Source organism: Xenopus laevis, chromosome 8L (genome assembly GCF_017654675.1).
Source record: "Xenopus laevis strain J_2021 chromosome 8L, Xenopus_laevis_v10.1, whole genome shotgun sequence".
NCBI lineage: Eukaryota > Metazoa > Chordata > Amphibia > Anura > Pipidae > Xenopus > Xenopus laevis.
In genome coordinates this window covers 3,505,598-3,518,968 of record NC_054385.1, presented here as the reverse complement: position 1 = coordinate 3,518,968, position 13,371 = coordinate 3,505,598, and the positions used below count along the sequence as shown (strand labels likewise).

Below are 13,371 nucleotides of genomic sequence, written 5' to 3'. Positions count from 1 at the left end.
ATCTGCACGGGTTATTTCCCCTATTTATCAATAAATGCAATCCAATGCAGGCAAAAAACTAGAAAGAAATTATGAAAATCTCACGATTTTTTTGTTGGGAATTTTTGCCAATAACCACAAAAAGTTCGGATATTTGCCGGAATACAACTAAATCTTTGGATATTTACCTGAAAACCACAAAATCTTTGGATTATTGCATAAAACCCAGCGCAGCTCAGGATATCGTCGGGACTTCTACCACTGACTTATATAGAACCTCAGCAGATTTCCGGATTTGGACATTTTCCATCCTCGGGGTATAATAAATCCCAAAAAATGTGCATTTTGGAGTTTATACAAAAAAAAACAAACAAAAAAAAAAAGTTTTTGGCATAAATAACCCCCTTATTCTTATTGCTACTTTTTATTCCTCATGTTTCTATTCAGGCCTCTCCTATTCATATTCCAGTCTCTTATTCATATTAATGCATGGTTGCTAGGGGAATTTAGACCCTAGCAACCATATTGCTGAAATTGGAGAGCTGCTAAATAAGTAAAAAAAAAAACACAAATAATAAAAAATGAAAACCAATTGCAAATTGTCTCAGAATATCCCTCTCTACATCATACTGACAGTTCATTTAAAGGCGAACAACCCCTTTGATAGAAGTTGCATAAGTGCTCAGAGGAGCACTCTAAGTATGATTACATCCCTTTATATTTGGGGGCTATATCCCCTTTAAACTGAGAAAATAAAACCATTCATCAATACGTTTTTTTAGGCCAACACATTTCCTTACGGCTGCACAGGAGCAGGAGAGCCCTTTAATTCCATCTTTATGGGAAACTGGTAAATGAAACGGGCTGCGAGCAGACGCGACAACTTGGCGGTTTTATGGGAAATAAAAAAAAAATATTTCCTAAAATAGAACTTTTCAGAAGAATAAAATCTTTATAGATCTCACGGGCACACAAGGAATACACGAACGACTGTGAATCGTCCCACAACTACAGGGAGCAAAAGGCAGCGACTGTAACACATTCAAGGCGATATAATTAAAAAAACACCCCGGGTTGCGACTGTCAGATAAAAGTATCAGATGCATCACAGGGAGGACGAGATCTTTCCCCCTTTCTACACGCGGCCAGTATTCAATGGAGCAAATCCACTTCCCGCCACATCAGAAATCTATTTTATCATTATTTTCTATTTAGTTTATTGTATGAAGCCACAGCTTTGTACAATAAAACATCCCGCCGCTGCCCGTAAAGACTTTTACACCGTGCTGCTCAGTGGGTCGAAGGCCTTCGCTCAATGATATTCTACACCCGTGTTATTAAGGGAATTGGCCTGCGTCACATGGTTTGTATCCGTAGTTTAGACTTATCCCCCAATGAAATGTTTATTGCTCTGCCGGAAAAATGGGATAGTTTTACGGGAAGGTATTGATTGGACGCAGCAACCGCAGGCTGAAACCCCCAACAAGGAACCCGTGTCTGCTTCTTCAAGGTCCTGCATTCATACGATATCTCCCAGGGGAACTAAAATAATCTTTATTCTCAATGCTACAGGCAGCCATGATTTTAAAGGGCAACTAACCAGGAGAAAATGTCAATAAACCAGTGTATTATGTCTCTTCTGCTCTTCCTCACGCTATTCCCACCGGCTTCTGGGGTTTCACATAAATAAGCGCAGCCTAAAATTCACAGTACAGACTTTTTTTTCATGAGAGAGAGTAAAAACAGGCAAATACAACCCCCCAACTGAAAGGTACTAGAGGATTCACCCCTCAACTGATATACATTTTGGCAACACAACTGAAAAATGAACCTACCCTAATTTTATATATATTTAATAAATTTTTTTTTTTTTTAAAGGACCAGTCGGCAACTATTTTTGGGCTGTCTCTGCTCTCCAGTCACTCGGGTCTGTGTAAAGTAGTTGGAGAAAAACACACTGGAATGAACAGCAAACTTTCATTAAAGGGTCACTGTACCTTTAAATGTTTCCTCCGGAATTGCAATTAGTGCAGGTGGATACGTTAAAAATATTCCTCATTTACAGGTTTTACTTTAAAAGGGGAGGGAAAAAACCCCAAGCAATGGAAAATGCCATTTACAGCCATCTTTGGCTGGCCACACCTCCAGGCACTTCTGCCACGCCCATTTGAACGGCTAGGCCACACCTCTTCTCTTTTCAAAATATAAATGGCAGCCTAGTGGGAGGTGTGGTGTAACTTGGGAGCAGCCATACAGTAGGGTAAAACTAATAATAAGAAATAAATAAATGAGGTACAGTAGCCCTTTAAAGAAAATTGTAAAGGGGGTAATATTATTTCCAGATGTTGGGTAATGCCATAAAAACAAAGACAGGAAATAAAAGGCCAAGTAACACCAAAAAAAAAAAAAAACCACACCAAACACCAGCTAATAAAAACTTTATATATTGGCAGCAAGTTTTGTACAAGGAGAGTTTTTTCTTTTCAATTATAATATTTGAACCCCCTTCATTCTAATAAACTCCTCTGTTTTACTCTAATTAGCTTGTCTGTTATTTAAAGTAGGCCTGCACAGTGTTTTGTAAACATCAGTGTAGATTAGGGATGCACCGAATACACTATTTGGGATTCGGCCAAATCCTTCATGAAAGATTCGGCCGAATACTGAACCGAATCCTAATTTGAAGATGCAAATTAGAGGTGGGAAAGGAAAAAGTATGTTTTACTTTCTTGTTTTGAAATGAAAAGTCACGTGATTTCCCTTCTCACACCTAATTTACATATGCAAATTAGGATTCGGTTCGGCCACACACACAAGGATTCGGCCGAATCCTGCAGAAAAAGACCCGAACCCTGGATTCAGTGCATACCTAGTGTAGATGCATTTAAATGTATGAGAATCCCCCTTTGGGTTTTTTTTTTGGTGTTACTGGCCCTTTAACAGCCAATGATTTCTATTATATTACATGTTGGTGTCCAGGTTATAAGAAAATGATTAGGTCAGCCAATGAGGTCAATGGAAATCTTTGGGCGGCCCACTAGCCCTGATGCAGTGAACCGTATTTATGGACCTGCGCTATATATAACGGTAAGGAGCATCTGTCTCGGTACCAAAAAAACCCAATAATGAAATGACAAGTAGAATCAGGCGGCTCATGTCAGAACATCCCAGCGCCATTCACTTTTACTGCATTTACCAATCAGTATCAGAGAACAAATCCAGTAGCATCCAGAATGAAAGCCACCAATCGGGCAGAACCAAGGCTGGCCCATAATGTGTAGTTCTTGGCGGTGAATCGGATACAGTTCTGCAAGACTCTCGGCGGGAATAGAGGAGGAAGAGGAGGCTGAGAAGATGTTTGACCAGAACTTTTTAGCAGGCAGCAATGGGTTTGGTGTTACCACTCCTTTTTCTTCTCGTCCATGGAGACCCCACCGGGCCCCAAAGCCACGACTAAAAGGAGTCCTCCGATGACCGACATGGTCTGGAAGAAGTCGTACTTGAGGAAGTCGTGCATGGGCTTGTAGGCCGGGATGGTCCAGAAAGCGTTGAAGTAAACGTTGATGGCGAATAGCCACACGACCAGGGTCAGAGCCGCCAGCTTGGTCTTGAAGCCGATGGCCACCAAGATGATCAGAGCCGTGCCCACGATGTTCTGCAGGATCTACAGAGAATGAAAGAGCCGGTCAGTGCTGGGTTGGTTACATGTCAGAACCAACATACGACCCGGTAGCACCAATTACATTACTATAACCAAACACACATGTATTTATACCGGAATCAAAAAAATCCCACAATTTTTCTTTTTAAAGGGATACTGTCCTGGGAAAACATGGGTTTTTTTCCCCAAAACTCATCAGTTAATAGTGCTGATCCAGCAGAATTCTGCACTGAAATCCATTTCTCAAAAGAGCAAACAGATTTTTTTATATTCAATTTTGAAATCTGACATGGGGCTATACATTTTGTCAGTTTCCCAGCTGCCCCCAGTCATGTGACTTGTGCTCTGATCGACTTCAGTCTCTCTTTACTGCGGTACTGCAAGTTGGAGTGATATCACCCCCGTCCCTTTCCCCCCAGCAGCCTAACGACAGAACAATGGGAAGGTAACAGTAGGGATGCACCAAATCCACTATTTTGGATTAGGCTGAACGCCCGAATTCTTTTGCGAAAGATTTGGCTGAATTTTGAACCAAATCCTGATTTACATATGCAAATAGGGATGGGAAGGGATACAACTTTTTTACTTCCTTGTTTTGTGACAAAAAGTCACGTGATCTCCTTCCCTACCCCTAATTTGCACATGCAAATGAGGACTCTGATTCGGTTCGGCCGGGCAGAAGGATGTGGCCGAATCCTGCTTACAAGGCCGAATCCCAAACCGAATCCTGGATTCGGTGCTTCCCTAGTAACCAGATATCAGCTGCCTAACACAAGATAACAGCTGCCTGGTAGATCTAAGAACAACACTTAATAGTAAAATCCAGGTCCCACTGAGACACATTCAGTTACATTGAGTAGGAGAAACAACAGCCTGCCAGAAAGCAGTTCCATCCTAAAGTGCTGGCTCTTTCTGAAATCACATGACCAGGCAAAATGAGCTGAGATGCACCTACACACCAATATTACAACTAAATACACTTGCTGGTTCAGGAATGACATTTTATATTGTACAGTGAATTATTTGCAGTGTAAACAGTGTCATTTAGAAATAAAAACTACATCATAAAAATCATGACAAAATCCCTTTAATGATATAAAAGAACCAAACCTACCGAGACGAAGCTGGCGTCAAAATGCAGAAGAGTCATGAACATGAGTACAAGGAGAACACGACCCCCCAACTGCATGTACTGCTTTGGCGAGCTCTCGCCCATGGTGGGCACTCCGGCAAACATGCTTTTACCTTCCGACCTGGACTCGGCGAGAAGCAGCAACAATCCACCCCCAAGAGCTAGATTCCTGGACACAGAGAAAGAGCACATTATGCCTTTATAATACCTTACACAGCCTCAGTGGCTTCTAATATCCTTATATTGACAGTAGGGGGTACATTTCTCCTAAAATGGGCAGCTCAACCGCCAACATTGCTGATAAGGTAAGTGTCTGGCTGCTAATCATTCTTAGTACCCACAAGTCAGAGCACCGAGTGTAGACACAGCCAGTTTTCTCTATGCCACCTAATGACACAAACATGTAATGGGACACACGTCTGTAACGCCTCTAGGGGCAAGAATCATCCACAAAACCCATGCACAGAACCCCAAGATATCCTAAAAGATAAATGATCACTTATAATACATGAGTAATACTCAGAGTTCCCTGTATAACTCAGCCTGCAGCCTTGTGCCTTTATATGGTCACAGAACAACCCCTCAGTGACTTCTAATATCCTTATCATTTACAGTAGGGGGTACATTATCCCTTATAATACATGAGTGATACTCAGAGTTCCCTGTATAACTCAGCCTGCAGCCTTGTGCCTTTATATGGTCACAGAACAACCCCTCAGTGACTTCTAATATCCTTATCATTTACAGTAGGGGGTACATTATCCCTTATAATACATGAGTGATACTCAGAGTTCCCTGTATAACTCAGCCTGCAGCCTTGTGTCTTTATATGGTCACAGAACAACCCCTCAGTGACTTCTAATATCCTTATCATTTACAGTAGGGGGTACATTATCCCTTATAATACATGAGTGATACTCAGAGTTCCCTGTATAACTCAGCCTGCAGCCTTGTGTCTTTATATGGTCACAGAACAACCCCTCAGTGACTTCTAATATCCTTATCATTTACAGTAGGGGAGACATTATCCCTTATAATACATGAGTGATACTCAGAGTTCCCTGTATAACTCAGCCTGCAGCCTTGTGCCTTTATATGGTCACAGCACAACCCCTCAGTGCCTTCTAATATCCTTATCATTTACAGTAGGGGGTACATTATCCCTTATAATACATGAGTGATACTCAGAGTTCCCTGTATAACTCAGCCTGCAGCCTTGTGCCTTTATATGGTCACAGAATAACCCCTCAGTGACTTCTAATATCCTTATCATTTACAGTAGGGGGTACATTATCCCTTATAATACATGAGTGATACTCAGAGTTCCCTGTATAACTCAGCCTGCAGCCTTGTGCCTTTATATGGTCACAGAACAACCCCTCAGTGACTTCTAATATCCTTATCATTTACAGTAGGGGGTACACTGTCACTTATAATAATTTTCAAGTGTCCCAGCTAACGGAATAACCACCAACTTACCTCAATAAGAATTTCAGATCCCACAGGATGCTGTATGCAATTGTCTGGCAAAACAAAATACAAAGGTTTTAGACAATGACACCCCCAATTAGTAACCTGTATAGTTACAAGTTACCAAACCCAAACTCCCTTGGATACTGACCTGCATTGCTATAATTCCAAACAGACCAAAACAGGCATATTGTACAAAGTTTCTACTAAGAACCAAGATGCAGCCACCTGCCAATAGAATAGGGAAAATCCATTAATTTATTGCATTTCCAGCAGCCCCCACCTACATGTATAAATACAAATATACAGAGAAGGAATGTTCTGGGCACACAATAAGCTATACCCTCATACTGTACTGTCTAAGGGAATCAATATGGCACCTCCTCCTCCCATATGTATAAATACACATATACAGAGAAGGAATGTTCTGGGCACACAATAAGCTATACCCTCATACTGTACTGTCTAAGGGAATCAATATGGCACCTCCTCCCATATGTATAAATACAAATATACAGAGAAGGAATGTTCTGGGCACACAATAAGCTATACCCTCATACTGTACTGTCTAAGGGAATCAATATGGCACCTCCTCCTCCCATATGTATAAATACAAATATACAGAGAAGGAATGTTCTGGGCACACAATAAGCTATACCCTCATACTGTACTGTCTAAGGGAATCAATATGACACCTCCTCCCATATGTATAAATACAAATATTCAATCCCTAATATATTTATCTTACCTAACTGTCCCAGCAAGTTGGTGAGGACAAAGAGTGTTGCTAGAAAGTAGCCGCAGCTCCATGTGGCCTCGATATAATCTCTCTGTTCGCTCCACTGGAACCACATTCGGATTCCATCTTCCAGGAAGGTGCTGATGAGACACAGTCTGGCCACGTGTGGGAGGTACTGCTTGGTGACCCGTAAGAACTAAGGAACAAAAAAAAGGAAAGGGTTAAAAGCTTCCAAAACAACAGGGGCTGCACCCCCAAAATCATGCGTGAGTCCACTTAGTTCCCATTAAAAACAGCCAGACTGAAAAGCAACCATTCCAGCTGAATCCTGGCACTTTCTTGCAGTTGCACAAACCACAAATATTGTGTTATAGGTCAACCCCCCCTCAACACACAGCAAACATTCTTTAACAATATGGGCTTAAAGGGTTAATCTACCGTTAAATTAACTAGGGATGCCTGAATCCAATATTTGTGATTCGGTCGAATCCCCGGTGAAAGATTCGGCCGAATTCCGAACCTAATCCTAATTTGCATATGCATATTAGGGGCAGGGAAGGAAAAAGTCACATGATTTCCCTACCCAGCCCTAATTTACATATGCAAATTTGGATTCGATTCGGCCAGGCACAAGGATCAGGCCGAATCCTGCTGAAAAAGGCAGAATCCCGAACCAAATCCTGGATTCAGTTCATCCCTAAAAATTTACTTTTAAAGGAATATTCTGAGGCAATTGAGAGAGAGAAATATTAAAATATAACAAAAGAGGGTGAACTGCCCCTTTAAGTACGAGTTCACTCTCCTGAAGGCACAAGACGTTCCTCTTTCTTCAGATTGGGCCTGGGAGTGTGTCCTTCATCCAGTCTATCCGGCATGGCTGACCTTGATGCCAAATAGCTGGACTGGAATTGGCAGAAATCCTCATGTTGCACACGGGGGCTTGTACATGATTGCAACACACAGCTAACATTTTTTTTATCCTTTAAAGGGGCAGTAAACAAAATTAATATTCTTCTATGAAGCTATATTCCTTTCCTAGGCTCCTGCAGAAAATTGCAACATGGGATCTCTCTGTACAGACTATGAGCAAACTTAGGGACTGTTCCTGCTGAATTGTGCTTAGTACAGGGAATACCTATGCTGCCATAGTTTTATGGGATCTCTCTGTACAGACTATGAGCAAACTTAGGGGACTGTTCCTGCTGAATTGTGCTTAGTACAGAGGAATACCTATGCTGCCATAGTTTTATGGGATCTCTCTGTACAGACTATGAGCAAACTTAGGGACTGTTCCTGCTGAATTGTGCTTAGTACAGGGAATACCTATGCTGCCATAGTTTTATGGGATCTCTCTGTACAGACTATGAGCAAACTTAGGGGACTGTGCCTGCTGAATTGTGCTTAGTACAGGGGAATACCTATGCTGCTATAGTTTTATGGGATCTCTCTGTACAGACTATGAACAAACTTAGGGACTGTTCCTGCGGAATTGTGCTTAGTACAGGGGAATACCTATGCTGCCATAGTTTTATGGGATCTCTCTGTACAGACTATGAGCAAACTTAGGGACTGTTCCTGCTGAATTGTGCTTAGTACAGAGGAATACCTATGCTGCCATAGTTTTATGGGATCTCTCTGTACAGACTATGAGCAAACTTAGGGACTGTTCCTGCTGAATTGTGCTTAGTACAGGGAATACCTATGCTGCCATAGTTTTATGGGATCTCTCTGTACAGACTATGAGCAAACTTAGGGACTGTTCCTGCTGAATTGTGCTTAGTACAGGGAATACCTATGCTGCCATAGTTTTATGGGATCTCTCTGTACAGACTATGAGCAAACATAGGGACTGTTCCTACTGAATTGTGCTTAGTACAGGGAATACCTATGCTGCCATAGTTTTATGGGATCTCTCTGTACAGACTATGAGCAAACTTAGGGACTGTTCCTGCTGAATTGTGCTTAGTACAGGGAATACCTATGCTGCCATAGTTTTATGGGATCTCTCTGTACAGACTATGAGCAAACTTAGGGGCCATTCCTGCTGAATTGTGCTTAGTACAGAGGAATACCTATACTGCCATAGTTTTATGGGATCTCTCTGTACAGACTATGAGCAAACTTAGGGGCTGTTCCTGCTGAATTGTGCTTAGTACAGGGAATACCTATGCTGCCATAGTTTTATGGGATCTCTCTGTACAGACTATGAGCAAACTTAGGGGCTGTTCCTGCTGAATTGTGCTTAGTACAGAGGAATATCTATGCTGTCATAGTTTTATGGGATCTCTCTGTACAGACTATGAGCAAACTTAGGGACTGTTCCTGCTGAATTGTGCTTAGTACAGGGGAATACCTATGCTGCCATAGTTTTATGGGATCTCTCTGTACAGACTATGAGCAAAGTTAGGGGACTGTTCCTGCTGAATTGTGCTTAGTACAGGGAATACCTATGCTGCCATAGTTTTATGGGATCTCTCTGCACCCAGTCGCCCTGTGTATGAGTGCACACATTAGACAACAGTCACATGCATCACATAGTAGTACGGGGTTGTTCAACTTTAAACTAATTGTCAGAATGATGTTGAGAGGGATATTCTGAGCCAATTTGTAGTTGGTTTTCATTTTTTATTATTTGTGGTTTTTCTGTTATTTAGCTTTTTATTCAGCAGCTCTGCCAGTTTGCAGTTTCAGCCATCTGGTTGCTAGGGTTCAAATCCCCCTAGCAACCATGTTCAAATCCCCCTAGCAACCATGCATTGATTTGAATAAGAGACTGGAATATGAATAGGAGAGGCCTGAATAGAAAGATGAGGAATAAAAAGTAACAATAAAAAAAAAATTACTTTTTTTTAGATGTCAGTGACCCCCATTTGAATAAGTCAAAAACTATAAATAATGAAGACCAATTGCAAAGTTGCTAGGAATCAAGACATTCTATCACATACTAAAAGTCAAACTCAAAAGGTCCCTCGGGGAGGGTTAGTGGGGGTAAAAAAGCAACTGTATTTCCTTTACAACTGTATTTCCTTTACACTGGGAGAGGAAACAATGTATCAGAGAGAGGAAGCGACAGTCGCATGCAGCAGTGCAAGGTACTCAGCCATTGGTTGCTGTGGGTTGCACAGAACGTTACAGATATGCAGAGAGAGACAGAGGGAATCTAACCGCTGTGACCTAGAAAGAAAGGAAGGCAAGTCACATACATGAAATATCTCTGGGACCCTCACAAGCAGAGGGGTATCAGCTTTCCTAAAGGGCAAGCAAAGCCTCAAATGCACTCTGTAATTCTATTACTGCCCCGGGCCATATAAGGAAAAGGGCACTTCCTACATAAATAGAAACCTGAATGTTCTTCCTGTTGGGGGGACATAGAATTGAGAATAGGCCCAAAATAGACCCCCCAATACATTGTGGCATCTCACAACTGCCAGATTGTACCAACTGCCAACGCAGAGCAATTAGCGACACCTCTACGTGGATCCGACGTGGCTAAAGTTAATGGTCCGTGCGTTTTATTTCTACAATAAACAACGCGGTGCTTAATGGGTGCACTGGGCAAGGGCGACGCGGCGTTAAATACGGAGACTCAGCGCGTTTCTAGGAAACCTCAGATAGGGAACATCTGCCTGGCGTCAGCACAGATAAAGGATAAGTACACCGACATTTCCGTTAACTCTCTCAGTAAATCAGTGGCAGGTGCCTCCTATGACTTGCACAGCCACAGCACCCTATAGGTGCCCCATTGATATACAGTGAGACGTCGTTGGACTACAATTCCCATCATGCTGCTGGGTGTGATGATCCAGAACACAGCAGCACCTCAGGCCAGTGATTCCTCCAGCGACACCCACCCTCACAATGAATGGCTGGGTGCTGAGGAGACACGGCAGACGTACAATTACAGGATCTATTATACATACAATTAGCCAGACTGGCAGTTCTAGGGTTAATGAGACTTGGGGATGACAAGTAGGGGCAGGTTACACTGAAAGAGCCACGACTTTTAAGGAAAGGAGACACAGAGGTTTCCTCTTTGGACATTAAAGCTTCTCAAATGCAGTTATGAGCGGGAGTTGCCATATGGCTTGTCATACAGTCGGACAGACACTGTGAGATGCTCTTTGCTCTCAGTTACATGAGGCTGAAGAACAGGAAGACTTTCCCTTTGTTTGTTCAACATTTACATTTAGCCTGAGGATCCAGTAACGGAGAGCATTGACCCAGAATAACCCCTATAGGTCTGTATGGGATCCCCGCAGCACCGGGGGCCACAGACTGGGGTGGAATTTACCAGGGGCCCCTCAGGCACAGGGAACAGACGCTACAAACAAACCCAGCTGACAGTTAGAGATCGCTAGTGCCGCTGTAGAGAAATATCTGGCGGATCATTGGATAAATCCTGCCCCTCTGGTTATTATGGGAGTCACTGGATTTACCCTAAAGCAATCGGGCACTCAGCATTTGGGGGTGTAGCTCAGTATATGTAAAGAGGGGTGTGGGGGGAGGTATATGGGGTGCACAGATACAGGGGCTGAATGATGCGACACATCATTTGAAGAATTGTATTTGGGGAGCAAGCAGTGAGGGGTACACATGGTGAGGCACACTCTGTGCTGTGACAAGAGGTAGGTATGTATTTTGGGGTGCTACTGTGTAGAACAGGGAGTGCAGAATGGGTGCAAGTCTGGGGTGGGTTGTGAGTGCAGGGCGAGAATATTAGGAGAGCCCCCCCACTTGCTTTCCATCATCAGAATTTAAGGATTCAGGCCGGGAGATTCCTGCGAGTGCACTACTTGGGGTTCAGGCCTGGGGAGGGAGTTAATTGCAGCATGTTGGGGGGTCACGCTTGGTTATGGATGTAAGTGAATGATTTGAGGGGGATCAAATCAGCATTAGGGGGGTCCAGTCTAGGTAAAGATCTTGGGGTTCTGGCCTGGGAGAGGATGTCAGTAGCATATTTAGGGGTTCTGATCTAGGCAAGGATGTGAGTGCAGCATTTGGGGGTTCAGGCCTGTGTAAGGGTTTTATTTGGGGCTCAAACCTAGGTAAGGGGGTGAGTGCACTATTTGGGGTTCAGGTCTGGGTAAGGGCTTATTATGGGGCTCAGATATGGGTAATGGGGTGAGTGCACAATTTGGGGCTCAGGTATGGGTAAGGGGTTGAGTGCTCTATTTGGGGTTCAGGTCGGGGTAAGGGGGTGAGTGCTCTATTTGGGGTTTAGGTATGGGTAAGGGGTTGAGTGCACAGTTTGGGGTTCATGTCTGAGTAAGGGGGTGAGTGCTCTATTTGGGGTTCAGGTCGGGGTAAGGGGTTGAGTGCTCTATTTGGGGTTCAGGTCGGGTAAGGGGTTGAGTGCTCTATTTGGGGTTCAGGTCGGGGTAAGGGGGTGAGTGCACAATTTGGGGTTCAGATCTGGGTAAGGGGTTGAGTGCACAATTTGGGGTTCATGTCTGAGTAAGGGGGTGAGTGCACAATTTGGGGTTCATGTCTGAGTAAGGGGGTGAGTGCACAATTTGGGGTTCAGATCTGGGTAAGAGGTTGAGTGCACAATTTGGGGTTCATGTCTGAGTAAGGGCAGTATTGAGGGTTCCGGCCTGGGCAGTATTTGGGGTTCCGGCCTGGGCAGTATTTGGGGTTCCGGCCTGGGCAGTATTTGGGGTTCCGGCCTGGGCAGTATTTGGGGTTCCGGCCTGGGCAGTATTTGGGGTTCCGGCCTGGGCAGTATTTGGGGTTCCGGCCTGGGCAGTATTTGGGGTTCAGGTCTGGCTAAGGGCAGTATTAAGGGGGTTCAGGGCCTGAACCCTCTTAATACTGCCCTTACCCAGGACTGAACCCCAAATACTGCCCAGGCCTGAACTTCAGGCCTGGGCAGTATTTGGGGTTCAGGCCTGGGTAAGGGCAGTATTTGGGGTTCAAGCCTGGGAAGTATTAAGGGGGTTCAGGCCTGGGCAGTATTAAGGGGGTTCAGGCCTGGGTAAGGGCAGTATTTGGGGTTCAGGCCTGGGCAGTATTTGGGGTTCAGGCTGGTGAGGGAAGTGGGTGCAGTATTGGGGAGTATTGGGGGCTGAGAGCTGGTGGGAGTTGTTAGTAGAAAATAATGTCTGGGAGTTGCAGGTCCATGTGAGGGAGAGGCCCCGGTTGCAGTTGGTCTCAGCGGCAGGAGGAGTCAGGAGACAAGTTGGGAGAAGTCTCCAGTAATTAAATACAGAGCCGAGTGTCCGACTCTCACCTGATCCGCGAAGTCCTCGGCGGTTCCCATCATGTCGTTGCTGCCCATAGTGCGACTCCTCGGGCTTCTCTCTCCAGTGTGTCGCGCTCTCTCTCAGCCCCGCCCACAACTCCCAGCTCCCTGCCCGGCCTGCCACGTAGGCCAAGACGTAAAGGGCCCCA

At 44.1% G+C, this 13,371-nt stretch overlaps 1 protein-coding gene and 1 non-coding gene across 2 annotated transcripts; both read right to left on the bottom strand.

Annotated features, from left to right (window-relative positions):
* Nucleotides 1-2,400: 2,400 nt before the first annotated feature.
* Nucleotides 2,401-13,340, bottom strand: surf4.2.L (surfeit 4, gene 1, gene 2 L homeolog). The gene is given in 6 exon segments (NM_001091188.1): nt 2,401-3,643; nt 4,755-4,941; nt 6,252-6,295; nt 6,394-6,470; nt 6,991-7,177; nt 13,211-13,340. Coding segments are annotated over 6 exon segments (810 nt in total). The 5' UTR covers nt 13,259-13,340; the 3' UTR covers nt 2,401-3,376.
* LOC121397465 lies at nt 5,081-5,213 on the bottom strand. Its single transcript, XR_005963690.1, has one exon. It is a non-coding gene; the product is annotated as a small nucleolar RNA SNORA17 (small nucleolar RNA).
* Nucleotides 13,341-13,371: the final 31 nt, after the last annotated feature.